Genomic DNA, 15,937 nt, shown 5'->3' on the forward strand with positions numbered 1-15,937 from the left:
GGTGCAAATAGTGAGTGGTTTTCAGCCAAGGAAACTTCCAAGAGAATGGTGGTGGTGAGGTGTCCTTTGGCCTTCACATCATGCACAACTTTGGGACTGTCATGAGCAATGGATGGTCAGCCTTGAGTGGGTGGAAACTTCCTCAAGAAGCTTTGCCAAGGTGGCCAAAATTCGTGAGCCTTAATGGGCCTTAAACAAGTGGGCTTCATTTGGGGTTTAAAGTGGTTTGGTTAGGGTTTGAGATGCTATCAAGCCCAAATCCAATTTTTCTTGGCCCAATCAAATTTACAAGGTTTAAAGGGTTGGATAATGATGTCATAACATGAATTTGAGGAATTAATAGCATGTGAAAGTGATTTAATCGAGCGATTAAACATAATGCTAGAAATTAGATCAAATAGGGTATGGAGGCCAACTTTAGGGTTTGAGGAAACCATTTAGAGTTTCAGTTTCAACTAAGTTTTTGGGGTTTCAATTGGATTCCAACTATTTAGGGTTTCACTAGAGTTGAAACTTTCTTTAGTTTGGCACAATTTGAATGGTTGGATGGAATAAGATTTTGCTTAGGTGGCATGATCTCACACTTTGATTTCCTTCACATTTTCATCTTAGGGATCCAATTTGTTTTCGAGCAAATGTTTCGTCCGAGAATTGAAAATTGGATTATTATGCCATAAAATCTTAAATAATCAACTGAGTCTAATGGCGCAGCTCATATTGCATTCTAACGCTTCTAACTATCTCAAATAAATAAAATCGTATTTCTGACATCATAGTGAGTGGTAACACTGACTATGCAGACAGACTAAAACTTATGTGATTATTTGATTCGTGAAAACTTATGGGATTTTCATGAGGTCTCTAAAGCCTATAAAAATTCTACCATTGAAATTCTAGCGGGTTGTTATAAAGGCGATGCGATAGATGACCAAAGATACGCATAGAGATTTGTCGGTCAATCCGCTGGTTCTTGCCCTTGCTCGAATGGAAGAAAGGACTTTTCTCACTAGGTTTAGGCGTGATTTCTCGAGAACGTCGCTCCTTAACCATCTAAAAATAATGCCTAATTATCGAAAGGGTAATCAAATAAGCTGAAGCTAGATCGCACATTGGAGGATATATTTGTGCATTAAAGTGCTACGAAAAAAGTACAAACTCTCTCTTTTATCTATATAAAATAGATCATATGCATCCCGTGACTTCTTTTTTCATTGAAATAAAGATTCTCTAAAACAAACAATAAATTTCATTGATTTTATTTTTCAGAAGTATTTGAGACGGGACCTTATTTTTTTCGTCTATGAATCGAAGCAGCTACCGAAGATTTGAGAAGAAAACATTTATCTGTCATGTAAGCATTGGGAAAATATATAGGTCAAGAAAATCCAAGATAAAGAATTTGCAAAGCAACATCAGAAGCCAATCTTGAGGTGGAGGTGCTATCAATCATGGTCTTTTTAGAAGGTCTCATGTTCCCAATTCCACTATACAGACATTCAAGCTGTAGAATTTAGCAAGGATGCTGAAGTGGTATTTTTATGCCACATAAACGTTCTTGTTGGTTACCATGTGGGGAGCCCTGCCATTAGACAATTTGATGGAAGATGGACGGAGGGATCTAAATGCAAAACTTTGCATACCCAGGGAGTATATAAATTTAAAGAAATTAATATTTTTCATTCAAAGCTAGTAAAATCTAGTCTTCCTACCACATCTCTTTGGTTTTCTCAAGCCATGCCACTTTTAGTTAAATTTTTTATGATGCTAAAGAACTTTTAAGTTAATGATCTTAAATTTAAAGAAGTTACACGATATCAAAGGCTCTTACTTATTCTCCTCTCCTAAGTAAAACTTTGTGATATTTTTATCACTACCATAGAAACTAAGAAACTAAGAGGAGAGGAGACCAATGTATTCAACCAAGTTTTGGAGCTTTTATATATTGTATAATTGCTCAAGATGTACTAACTTTGGTTTTTTTTTTTCTCGGCAAAAAAGTGTTTGGGCGACCAGAGATGGCTTCCCTATCAGGATGTGACCATAGTAGACCCAACCCGCTTGTAAGTCAGATAGGAGGGGCCTAGACGACGAGAACCACAGGCACTCCCTACAAGTCGAACTTGAGTCATAGCCTAACTCCAGTCCCGCGAGGCATCTAAGAGGAGAGAAGTCCAATGTATACAACCAAGTTTTGGAGCTTTTTATATATTGTATAATTGCTAAAGATGTACTAACTTTGGTTTTTTTTTTTCTCGGCAAAAAAGGATTGGAGGGGCCGACCAGAGATGACTTCCATATCAGGACGTGACCATAGTAGCACCCAACCCGCTTGGGAGCTAGATAGGAGGGGCCTAGACGATGAGAACAGCAGGCCCTCCTTACAAGTCGAACTTGAGTCATAACCTAACCCCAGCCCCACGAGGCGTCAATGGTCCATGAGCCAATGGGTCACCAATAATCCTGAGCACTTCTCGTTGCAAGATTCGACCCCAGGACCTAGTGCCCACTACCAAACTCATGGACCACTGAGCTACCACCCTCAATGGTGTACTAACTTGGTTACACCTACATATAATATTTTCTATATAATAAATTGAATTATTTATGCACATCATGCAGCTTCGTGACTAGTTAAAAAAATGTATATAAATGCTAGAACAGGAATTCCATCACACGTTACCAGCATTTATGCTTGGAAATAAATCACAGTTCCAGTTTCCATATGAAGAATAATGATTCAAACAAGAATGGCAGATAAAAGTTTTATCATAAAACTGAGTTTTAGCCGAAGAGGGTGAGAGGTAGAGATGTTGCAGTGGAAAAAGTGGGCCTCCCCCAAAAACTCAAAATTTTATTTTTCCCAAGAACGAGTACAAGGAAGGGAAATGGCACATATGCCTTTTGTTTTCTTTTATCAAGCCAGACTGCACTCAACTTGATTCTGGTGTTATAGGTAACTATAGATATAAGTGCATTATGTTTAATTCAGAAGCAGTTCGGTTTTAAATGCCCTGAAGAAGGGGGTTTGCAATTTGCATTCCCAGTAACCATTCTGGATTTTCAGAGAAATAAATAAAAAAAAATCACTTGTATCAGCGAAGTACGGTATCAAAACTAACTCCATAACCATGTTGTAAGCATCAGATACATATTTTTTTTTATAAGATACCAAAGATTTACCAGACCAACGAAAATTTGAACTGTAACATAGCCTAACCATCACAAAGCTCAAAACATTAAAAGACGAGAGAAGAATTTGATCATTTGAGTATAAGCATGTCAGTATCTAGACCATGTCACCCAGCCGTTTGAAAATCGCCGAAATCATCATCTGGAATATCCTGTATACTGTGATTTTCAGGAGAAATTTTATCTTTGGCATCTCCTTTTACTAATTCTTGAGCCTCGTCTTGAGGAGTCTCCTCAAGATTGAATTTTGGCGGCATGTTTGTTGGTAACTTCTGAACAGTAGCAGCAGGGGAAACTGGAGCTGGAGGAGGTGGCGGTGGTTTGATAGAAATTATGGGTTCTTTCTGTTTCCCCTTTTCCTCGGAGGGATTGTTCAGACCCTGCTCAAAAAATTTGGAATTCGCACTGCGACCACTTTTCTGTTGAACCAAAAGTGTGAAACTCAATCAAATACAATCAAATACTGAAAATTCGTAGCATCAATCATTCAACATAATTGACAGCAAATAGCAAAAGGCTTACGTTCTTTATTTGGAGTACAAGAGTCTCCCCATCTTTTAAACTGTAGTCTACCAAAGAAGTTTGCTGGTAATGCCGTTCCATCTCTTCGGCAGTTTTCTTTTTGTTCAAATATCTTCAAAAAAATTTAGAAAAGAGTAGTTAATAAGGGAAATTCACAACAATATGTACTAGAAATTCAGCATTTGAAACCACCAAGATTTGTAGGTAAAGCAAAAGATAAACTCATAAAAGTTGCGTATAGTAGATCGGAAGATACTTCATGTGGTCATGCAGGGCTGCCTGGAAATCATAAGCTTCTGTTCTTTCTCGAAATCCTATACCAATGAAAGCATGCCGAAGACGGCCAGCTGCAAGAATCCTGGATGAATGAGGACCATACTCGAAAAAATAACTGGAAACAATAGAAAGCAAAGAGGAAAGGCATTAAAGCAAAGATCATGGTATATCTCTGTTTTTGATGTTGGATCCTTTTTGTGAGTCTAAGAGGACTAATGAAATAATTCCCCTGGAATACCATGGGAGGTTTCTTTTCCGTTTGGACAGCCACCTTCCCAAGGTTTTTAATATTATTAGAAGGAACCAAATTAAAATATACTGGTGTTGAATGTCTAAATCTAATAAAAAGACAAGCCTTTTTGGTAGATAGTCTTCTGATAGGATGCTGGCTACACAATCCATATCCCATAATCCCATAGTCTTCTCATGTCATCAATGAAGAAAACTACGAATTGCGTGGGCACCCATTAATCAAGCAGCACGAGGAGGACATGTCAAAACACCAGTACTCTCAAGCATGCTTTCAATGTAGCACCCATACTTGGATTTCAGCATGTTGAGAGTTAATAATTGATTTTGAAAAAAAATATATATATTTTTCATAATGTATAATGTTGCAATGTATATAACACAAAAATATACAAACATAATTTGATAAAATTATTAATATATAATGAAATTTTTAGTAATTAAAGATAGGTGAGAGTTTCGTTTCCATCTTTAGCAAAAAAGTTCATGTTCAACATTACTTCTAAGAAAAAATGTTAAAAGAAACTTGAGGAAAAATGAAGAAGAGTCCAGCGTAGAAAAATATAAAGTATAAGAAAACAAGAAAAATCTTGAAGGGGGACTCAATAAAGAATAGAGAAAGATTACATGCTATTAGTTTTTTAATATATAATTCAGGAAAATCTTGATGGGGACTCAATGAAGAATAGAGAAAGATTAAGCGTTATGAATTATTTATTACATACTTTTGAATTTAGAAAATTTTTAGAGTCAAAATTTAAGGCTTTATAAACAATTAAATTCTTTGTAAGATTTAGGGTTATGTTGTGAATTTAACCAAAACTCAAATGTATATACTTTTAATATTTTCTAAAACTGATTATTAGATATTTTTAGAAGTTAATTAAGGAGCTATTTTGAAATTTTTTATATGAACTTTAAAATCAACTAAGGTTTTAAAAACATTTTGAGTTTTTTTTTTTTCTTTTTTTTTTTTGGGGGGGGCAGCAATGGTCTACTTCTTTCAAATATAAAGATTGTATTTGAGTTTCAAACATAGTACAATGTCAGACTTATTTGCATTTTTTAGTAATAGATGCTTCTAGTTACTGACCACAAAATACATCTTTGGCATCTACAAATTCATTATACATTTCTGCCATCAGTAGATGTAGTAGTCCAAGTTTCAAGGAAATTGTCACCCATCCATAATAATTTTTATTTGACTATTGTTGGAATTATATCCAACACAGCAGCACCTCCGGGTATGAAACCGGCTGAGTGCTGCCCACTTTAAAAAATGTGTTCATTGTTGAAAACACCCAGGTCAGGAAAAGGCAGACTCTCAAGCTGAGTATCAAAAAAACAAAGCTTGAGTATTGATGGACATTGTGGTTACTTCACCATAGTTTACTACTGTACAAGCCTTGACTGTTTTCAATTGGTAATCTTATCTTTTACCTCCTATCATCTTAAAAATTTTAGGCTGGAGAGAGAGGGAAGGAAAATCTAGCTTCAATTTCGGTTATGGATGAAAAATAGAGATTTAAATAATCATTTCAGGTATTGTAAGTGGTTAAACAAGCAAATAGAAATATTAACTGTTCAGTAAAAGAGAAAAGGAATAAGAGATGGGCAAAGTAGCTCACCAATGTTCTCTTCGATGCGAAGAACAAAATATCTGCCGAAGAAACAATTATCATTTAGACATCCTCCAGATACTAAATTGCAATATGAACATTTAAACAATGTAAGTACAGAGTCCTTCAACATTTACGATCCAACAGTTTAGCTTTGACTCCAGCAAGAAATAGAATCAACCTGCTGCTATCAATTACAGGTTCTACTGGATGTGGCTCTCCATTTCGCAAAAACGCCCGAGCATATAATTCACCTATTATATACATATATAGCGGATTATTGTACAAGAAGTTAATGATACTACTGAGATATATACCATACCGTTTGCTACTTACAGCAACTTAAAGATGATCTTACCTGTGGTCTTATCTTCGAGTCTGATAATGCACTCTTCTCCCTTGCTAATGACTTTCAGCACCCCGTCCCAAGCCCATTTGTTCACATCCCACTCATCAGCCCTGAAATGAACTTAGAAGAAATAAACATTGATAACCACTTTCTGGTAATAGAATTTTCAGCAGTAACCGTTGCTAACGATGACAGTTTATCTTCCATACTAGAAACTATAATGACTGAAAATAATCCACAAAGTGATGAGTACAAACTACTTTTCATTCTTATTTTCCAACAGACAGTTGCATTGTCCCAGTCCAAAGGGGGGACCTTTCATTTTCATGTACAATTTTGTTGAAGTGATTTCTGAATTGCAGAAAAGATGCTTCATGTACAGATTGACTGACATGGAATTTTACAAGGACAAAAACATCTCAGCAACTTAAAGAATAGGAGAAGGTATAAAAATAAGTAAAATTAGGCTCCTTATTGAGCATAGATAACAGTAGAAATGTCCATATGTCAACAATCTCAATTAAAATCAGGCATCTTATTTTAATAAGTTGAGAAATACCTGTAGGAAGCGGCAGATTTCCTTGGGGGTATCTGTGAAACAGGAAAAAAAAATACTAAAGAACAAGTTTAAGGTAAGAAAGAACTTAAAACCATGCATATCAAAACTTGAAAAGAAATTTCCAGTAAATTAATCGTCTTATGGAACTGAAAGGATTTTATCTACACAAACTTGGGTACTGCAACAAGATGATATCTGCTTCTTTGAAATCTATCTTAAATAATATAGAAGTGCCCAATTAGTGGATGTAGTGAACTCATTAGAAATGACCTTAACAGTCTTTTAAGAAGTAACCTAACACCCTTAATCCTGCGTGATTCATGGAATAACTTAAACTGCATTAATCTAGCAAACAACACTCAAAAACAACTAAAAGCTAAAGAATTGCACACAACCATATAATTTTCTAAATCCTTTTTCTTTTTAGATAACATCAAATACTTCCATAAATAAGAAGAGCATGGGCGTTCAGACAAAACAACAGGCTAAATCCTTTGCTTTGAAAAAATGATATGCACATAACAAGCTCGTGTGCATATTTTCTTTGACATTAGCCATCCATTGCCACTTATAATCATGCCAAAACCCATGATACTTAAAGAGAAGGTCAACCAGATAGTTCTTGTACCCAATCCCAAACTCATGGTCACAACAGTTTCTTTAACAATTTAAAACCTGTTTTCCACCAGAAAATAGTAAAAGCCAAACAGTTCGAACAACAATTTCAGTAGTCACAGTTATCGTCATAATGAAAACTCAATGAATTATGAAAGTTGAATTGCTTGCAAAGTAACCCAGAAACGAAAATACACAACAAAAATGACGTAAAACTCAACAAATTATAAAAAGCTATCGATTGCAAAGAAACCCATTAACAACACTACAACACAAATTCAGCAACCTCACTAAATTTTGAAGGTTTTACTGAAATTCGAACAAAAAAATTGAGGTAAAAGAAAAAGTACCAGAAAACTCAATGCACAACGAAAATGCTATTGATTTCAAAAAACCCACTAAGTGAATTACAACAAGTATTCGGAAAGGGCAGATTTTTCTTACTATATACACGTAACATTCAGGAACTTGGAAGAGAACAAGCTCTATTGCTTCTGTTTCTTCATTCTCATCCACGCTTTCTTCAGCCTTGGAATTCTCCTCCTCCTTTTCCCTGATTTCTTCAACCTTAGAATTCTCCTCCTCCTTTTCCATGATCTGGAAAGAGAGATTCAATTTGGTAGAAGATAATAGGGAGTTGGATCGGTGATTGGGGTCTTGAGCTAAACTTGGTAGACTAGATTGTAATTTGGTGAAATTCTTTCGGTTTTTCGGTGATCGACAGAACTGATAGGAAGGAGGAAGGTAGGTCTCAGTTTCCTTTCCTATCTCGGGACAGCAGCAGCAAGCGGAGGAGTGTCTAGACATACTCACCTTTAGAGCCGTACGATCAGATTACTTTTTTTTTTTTTAGAAATTCTATTTATAGTCTTCAAGTGGAGATTGCATGTGTAAATATATTGTTAAATGAGAGAAAACATCATTTTAGAAAAGATAATTTTGTAAATTTAAAAAATTTTAAAATTAAAATAATCTAAACTTACATTACAGTCCCTAAATGAGGACTGTATCTAGCATTACTCTTTTTTTTAAGAGTCGTGAACCTAGTTGGAACGTTAGATCGAAAATACGAACGGTCAAGCAAGTAGACGGTCTCAGTGGAGTCAACATCGTGATTAGGTGGTCTGGTTTGCTTAATTTTTGAGGAACGAATATTCATCGGGTAGGGATAGACTTTTAACATCTACTCCATATAATGTTTTTATTTTTTTATCATTTTATTTTAAATATTTTTTTAACATCTTTAATCATTAAAAAAAATTAAAAAAATATATAAACTTACTAATTGTCACTTTCTTAATTATTAAGTAAAATAAAAAATTGTAAAAAAATTAAATACAAAAATAATAGTAAATAGATAGTAAAAAAATAATAATCCTATCATTTTCCATATCCATTTGAATAGTTTGGAATGGATAAATGGAATATCCACTGTGATAGTTGGGAAGGAGGGTTTTTTTTTTTGTAATGACTGGTATACTTTCGTTCCATGAAACATGACAGTTGGCTTTCAGCCATTACAAGGGACTGGATACAAGGATGGATTAATTCTTAATGTCTATTATCTCATTACAAAGCACAACAGCTTCTTTTGCTAGTGTATCTGCTACAGTATTAGCTTGCCTTTTGACATGTTTGATTTTCCATCTTGTATCAGAAAGTATGTTGTGAACGTCCTCCAATAATCATCCAAACTTCCCATTTTCCTTGCCTTATTGCATTAACAACCTGGGTAGAGTCACCTTCAAACATGACATTTAGTAAACCAAGTTCCTTGCTAAAGAAAGCAGCTGAAATTAATCATCTTGCTTCTGCTACTGTAGGATGTGTACAAAATTTTAGTGGCTGCATTTAAGTTTCAATTACTTCCCCTTCTTGATCCCTTATCACTATTCCAACACCAATATTATTAGCTTCAAGTCTGACAGAAACATCCCAATTTAGTTTAAGCCAATTTGTTGATGAAGCTTCTCATTTTATAACCATCTATTGATTTGAAGAAGATGATACTGTTTCATTAGACTGTTTCTTTGCTTCTTGAAAATCTTCATATGCTTGTCTAGCTCTTCTGAAAAGGGCAAAGGGATGCTAAAAGTACCTTCGAATACCAGTTTATTTCTCCTAAACCATAAGTTCCTTGCATTTATGCAAACTGAGCTATTTCCTTATGATTAACTCTTTGAAGTATTTGCATAAATATATTTCCAAAATCATCATCTGTGACAGAGGCTTTTTGGATTTTCCTACTACATAGCATCCTATGCTGATGGACATGCCCATAGAAGATGGCAAGGAGTTTCATATGTTTTCATGCATATGGGACACAGAATTTTTAAAAACTTTCCCCTTGTATAAGTTCATTTTAGTAGGCATTTTAGTAGACAAAGCATCTGAACATGCACGCCAAATAAACACTTTAATAGCATTGGTTGTATGCATCTTCTAGATTTTTTTCCAAAACTCACTATGAATACCTTTTATTGAAGATTCCCCTTTGTTGTCTTGTTATTGTTGTTTGTATAAATAGTAAGCACTTTTTACAGAGAAATAGCCATTAATAGTAGCCTTCCATACCAATTTATCCTCAGCAGATGTTACACTAATAGGTAACTTTAAGATTTCCAAGATATCTTCCTCAATAAAGATCTACAATGTTACCTGCCCCCATTCGTGACATATAAGGTGCAATGTTCATAATATGCATATAGCATTATGCAATATTCACAGCGGATAATTAATTTTTTTTAAGCAATACTATACACCAAACTTATAATATCCCAAATAGTTAAAATATAATTCATGCATACTTAACAAAATAAACATCCATGATTACAGCGCGGGTCTCAAAAGACTATAATCTCAAAACAACGAAGACCTGGCTCCATAATTACATTGTCAAAATATACTATTGAGCTAGTTTGTTGAGTAACTCGCTTAACTCAACTAACAATGCCAGAGTACTATCCAAAGACCTAATTTTAGAGGTTGCAAGCTCCGTGTTGCGTCTACAGCATCTAGTCAACCTCTTCCAGTCTGCTAGTGTCTGCTTCCTGCTCTGATCTTGACACATCACCTATCATTCGGGGGGAATGGTAGTTAGGGGAATACCACGGTGAGATTTGATTACAAATCTCAACAAGTTAACAGAAAACTTCTACACAGATTAATGATGCATGCATGGCAGTAAAAACATGAATACATAATTAAAGTCATAAGTAAGCATAGCATAACTTGACATATAGTATGGCATAAATGATATAACTTGAACTGAAACTGAAACTTAGCTTGATGTGACATGACATGTACGTGAACTTAAAACATAACATAGACTAGCAACATAGCATTTTTTTTTAAAGAGCAGGAAGTCACATATCCAATAGTAATCCCTCCCAAAATTTATTAATAAAGCCCTCACTTATGGCGGAAGAATATCGTGGTGACAAGAAATAACCATGGAAACAGGCCCACAACAAAGAAAAAATAAAACTAGAACAAAATTATTAGATGACTATAAAAACAATACCCACCAAAAACCCGATCAAAAACAAGTTTTACAAATAACCCCAAAATCACCATCTAACATCTCAACGAAGGAAAACCCAAAGAATCCAAGCGAATCAGACCTCTAAGAACCCGAGGCAAATTATAACTACTAAAAAAATCTCAATCAGAACCTGAAGCCCCTACCTTAGCTAACCAATCCGCCACCCTATTCCCTTCATGAAAGACATGCTGAAACCGACATTGAACCGTGCAAGCTAAATCAACAATTTTCTCCCAAAAATCCTCAAGGTACCACACTCCACATCTCCCTCTGAGCCACCAAGAGATAACTACCATAGAATCCATTTCAACTATCACATTTGAGATATTCAACGATTTGCATCTTCTCAACCCATTAAGGAGAGTCATAAGCTCCGCCTTATTATTAGAACCAAAACCAATATGAGAAGCATAAACCTGAACCATCCCACCGAAAGCATCCCGAATAACCCCGCCAATACCACAAGAACCAGGATTACCAATACTACTACCATCCGTATTCAATTTAAACCACCCCAGCGGCAGTTTATCCCACCTCACCACTTTACAACATGGAGCTTTCGGAACCACCGGAATTATCCACAAGGCCTCCAGGATCATGCCATCTCGACGAGATGGATTCTTATTTTGCTTAGCCACCTGTGAAAGAGACCCTAACCACCCACAAATAGAATGAACAATAGAATTATGTGATTCCAAAATACCTTTCATCCTAGCAAGACATCTCCTCCTCCATAGACGCCAAGTAACAATAATGGAAATGATGCCAACAATAAAGCCCACCTGTGAGGAAGAGCTAGCACGCCTAAACCAAATCTCAACATTCTGTTTCCAAGTTCTACAAATAGGTATGCCAATAAGATTTCCGAAAAAAGACCACACTATGTGTGGAAATTCACCCTCAAAAAGCACATGATTAATATCTTCAATATGACCACGATTAACAATCACATTTGGATACAAGCGAAATACCAATACGACGTAATCTATCATCCACACTCAAGGTGATATGAACCCGCGGGAATGAATTCCCTTGAACCCACAATCAATTTGAAAACTCCCCAAGAAAGCCAAAATCAAGTCAAGGATGGAGAATCTAGACCTGATGAGAACTCGTTTCAAGAACCTAGATTATATTAAAATCTAGACCCGTTGAAGAACCCGTCTCAAGAACCCAGATTACAAAGGAGGAACGCCACAAAGGTTGTGATTTACCTTTGATAAGTTCAAGAGTTCAATCAAGAACAAGAGGAGAAAACTCAACTCACAAATAAAATTCAATATTGTCTAACTCTCAAATGAGGCTACAAAGAGTTTTTAAAGCCAAACCTAATCAAAACCCTAGCCAAAATAATGCCCCTTTTACCCAAAATTACCCTTGATGAACAGTACCGGCTACAGTACGCGCGGCTACAGTAACCCCAACAGTAAATTGATGAAACCCTAGTTCCTAAAATGTAATTTTCCAAATAAGCCCTTGGCCAAAATACAAGGCCTTCCCAAAAACATAGTTCAAAAGAAATAAGACATGTGAGCCAAGCATCTTCAAGCCCACTTATTCTAAACTAATAAAATAAATCATTTAACCAAATTGGAAGCCTCCAATAACGATAGGCCGTATCTTTAAGTCATGTCTTCCACAGCTTGAATAAAGTGGATCAAAACTGGTTCTTCTTCTTTCAGACCCATCTTCAGTGTTGGGCTCTTGCTGGCTTCATCCCAGGTGGATTGCACCAATCCTTGCATTGCTTCCTTGATCTTCTTGGCCCTTGATCTTGTAATTGGCCCATCTGGAACTTGCAAAGGATCTTTAAGAGTAGGCCCACCTTGGTTCCTATCATTCCCCCTCTCCTCAAAAGGATTCGACCTCGAATCTTCACCTACATCAAAAGGAGAAAGATCAGAAACATTGAAAGTTGCAGAAACTTTATACTCACCTGGAAGATCCACTTTATATGCATTGTCATTAATTTTCTCAAGAATTTGGAAAGGTCCATCTCCTCGAGGATGCAACTTAGTCCTTCTATGGGCTGGGAATCTTTCTTTGCGCATGTGAACCCAAACCCAATCTCCTGGTTCAAAGATGACACGCCTTCGTCCTTTATTGGCTTGGGAAGCAACCCTTTCATTCTTTTGGGCAATTTGAAGCCGTACCCTCTCATGAAGTGACTTCACCAACTCCGCCTTCTTTTGTCCATCCAAACTACTCCTGTCATCAACAGGTAAAGGCATCAAATCCAAAGGAGTAAGTGGATTAAATCCATAAACAATTTCAAAAGGAGAGTATGAAGTAGTAGTATGCATCGTCCTATTATATGCAAACTCTATAAATGGCAAACAATCCTCCCAAGTTTTTAAATTCTTATGAACAACAGTGCGTAAAAGCTGAGTTAAAGTCCTATTAACTACTTCAGTCTGACCATCAGTCTGTGGATGACAAGTAGTGGAAAATAAGAGCTTAGTACCCAATTTCCCCCACAACACCTTCCAAAAGTAGCTAAGGAATTTAACATCCCTATCAGAAACAATACTCCTAGGTACACCATGGAGTCGCACTATCTCCCTGAAAAACAAGTCAGCTATATTTGTTGCATCATCTGTTTTATGGCATGGAATGAAATGTGCCATCTTACTGAATCTATCAACAACAACAAAAATAGAATCTCTACCCCTTTTGGTCCTAGGCAGCCCCAAAACAAAGTCCATAGATATGTCGACCCATGGCTCACTAGGAACGGGTAAGGGTGTATACAACCCATGTGGCAAAACCTTAGATTTGGCCTTTCTACATGTAATGCATCTTCCACAAATACGGTTAACATCTCTCTTCATCTTAGGCCAAAAGAAATGTTCATGCAAAATGTCTAAAGTTTTCTTGACACCAAAGTGTCCCATTAACCCCCCACCATGTGCCTCACGCACCAATAACTCACGCATAGAACAATTTGGCAGACAAAGTTTGCTTTCTTTAAACAAATAACCATCATGCTTGTAAAACTTACCAAATGCCGCCTTATCACATGCCACATACACATTTGAAAAATCAGCATCATCGGCATACATGTCTTTCACGTATTCAAACCCAAGCATTTTGGCACTCATAGAAGTAAGAAGTACATACCTCCGGGATAGAGCATCAGCAACAATGTTCTCCTTACCTTGCTTGTAACGGATGACATAGGGAAAGGTCTCAATGTATTCCATCCATCTAGCATGCCTTTTATTCAACTTACCTTGACCCTTGAGATGCTTCAATGATTCATGATCGGTGTGGATCACAAATTCCCTTGGCCATAGGTAGTGCTGCCAAGTCTCTAATGCACGAACAAGAGCATAAAGCTCTTTGTCATAAGTAGGGTACTTCAGGGATGCCCCACTTAACTTTTCACTGAAGAAGGCTATGGGCCGCCTATCCTGCATCAAAACGGCTCCAATCCCTATTCCTGAGGCATCACATTCAATCTCAAAAGCTTTGTTAAAATCAGGTAATGCTAACACAGGTGCAGAGCACAACCTTTCTTTAATAGTGGCAAAAGCATTCTCTTGATTAGCCCCCCAATGAAACCCAACATTCTTTTTAATTACCTCAGTGAGTGGTGCAGCAATGGTGCTGAAGTCTTTAACAAAACGCCGATAAAAGCTAGCTAGCCCATGAAAGCTTCTTACCTCAGTGATGCTTTTTGGCGTTGGCCACTCCTTGATGGCCTTGACTTTCTCTTCATCCACCTCAATACCCTTTGTACTAACAACGTAACCAAGAAAAACAACTTTTTCCATGCAAAAGGCACATTTCTTGAAATTAGCATACAACTTTTCACATCTCAACACATCAAACACATATCTCAAATGCTCAATATGTTCATTTAAGTTCTTGCTGTACACTAAGATATCATCAAAGTACACAACCACAAACTTGCCTATGAATGCACGTAGGACATGGTTCATTAATCTCATGAAAGTACTGGGCGCATTTGTAAGTCCAAATGGCATAACCAACCATTCATAAAGCCCATACTTAGTCTTAAAAGCAGTTTTCCATTCATCACCCTCTTTCATTCTAATTTGATGGTACCCACTTTTAAGATCAATTTTACTGAAAATACATGAACCATGCAATTCATCAAGCATATCATCCAATCTAGGAATGGGATGGCGATACTTTACCGTGATATTGTTGACCGCCCTGCAATCAATGCACATCCTCCACGTCCCATCCTTCTTTGGCACTAGTAGCACTGGTACTGCACAAGGGCTCATGCTCTCCCTCACGTACCCCTTGCTCATCAAATCCTCAACTTGCCTCTGAAGCTCCTTTGTCTCCTCTGGATTACTCCTATAGGCTGGTCGGTTTGGAATAGCAGCCCCGGGCACAAAATCAATCTGGTGCTCAATGCCTCTAATGGGTGGCAACTCATTCGGCATCTCCTCCGGGAATACATCCTCAAACTCCTGCAACAAAGAAACAGCCAAACTAGGAAGAGACTGGTTAGTTTCATCAAGAGTAAGATAAGACTCTTTACAAAGGAGGAACGCCACAAAGGTTGTGATTTACCTTTGATAAGTTCAAGAGTTCAATCAAGAACAAGAGGAGAAAACTCAACTCACAAATAAAATTCAATATTGTCTAACTCTCAAATGAGGCTACAAAGAGTTTTTAAAGCCAAACCTAATCAAAACCCTAGCCAAAATAATGCCCCTTTTACCCAAAATTACCCTTGATGAACAGTACCGGCTACAGTACGCGCGGCTACAGTAACCCCAACAGTAAATTGATGAAACCCTAGTTCCTAAAATGTAATTTTCCAAATAAGCCCTTGGCCAAAATACAAGGCCTTCCCAAAAACATAGTTCAAAAGAAATAAGACATGTGAGCCAAGCATCTTCAAGCCCACTTATTCTAAACTAATAAAATAAATCATTTAACCAAATTGGAAGCCTCCAATAACGATAGGCCGTATGTTTAAGTCATGTCTTCCACAGCTTGAATAAAGTGGATCAAAACTGGTTCTTCTTCTT

The 15,937-nt window shown here is 36.7% G+C and overlaps 1 protein-coding gene across 1 annotated transcript; it reads right to left on the bottom strand.

Moving 5' to 3' along the window:
• Positions 1-3,074: 3,074 nt before the first annotated feature.
• Positions 3,075-8,195, bottom strand: LOC109000458 (uncharacterized protein At1g03900). The gene is made up of 8 exons (XM_018977324.2): positions 7,823-8,195; positions 6,764-6,795; positions 6,214-6,314; positions 6,037-6,109; positions 5,865-5,896; positions 3,968-4,058; positions 3,712-3,823; positions 3,075-3,608 (listed from the first exon to the last, which is right to left on the bottom strand). The coding sequence occupies exons 1-8, from the start codon at positions 8,183-8,185 to the stop codon at positions 3,297-3,299; spliced, it is 1,116 nt and encodes a 371-aa protein (XP_018832869.1). The 5' UTR covers positions 8,186-8,195; the 3' UTR covers positions 3,075-3,296.
• Positions 8,196-15,937: the final 7,742 nt, after the last annotated feature.

The sequence above is a fragment of the Juglans regia genome, chromosome 1, assembly GCF_001411555.2.
Source record: "Juglans regia cultivar Chandler chromosome 1, Walnut 2.0, whole genome shotgun sequence".
Lineage (NCBI taxonomy): Eukaryota > Viridiplantae > Streptophyta > Magnoliopsida > Fagales > Juglandaceae > Juglans > Juglans regia.

What these genes read in the sequence shown, in the direction of transcription:
- LOC109000458 (XM_018977324.2), bottom strand. Translation starts at nt 8,185, where the DNA reads ATGTCTAGACACTCCTCCGCTTGCTGCTGCTGTCCCGAGATAGGAAAG. An exon ending in ACTCGAAGATAAGACCACAG is followed by an intron (nt 6,110 to 6,213) that starts GTAAGATCATCT and finishes TGTATATAATAG; the next exon opens with GTGAATTATATGCTCGGGCG. An exon ending in CCTGTAATTGATAGCAGCAG is followed by an intron (nt 5,897 to 6,036) that starts GTTGATTCTATT and finishes TTTCTTCGGCAG; the next exon opens with ATATTTTGTTCTTCGCATCG.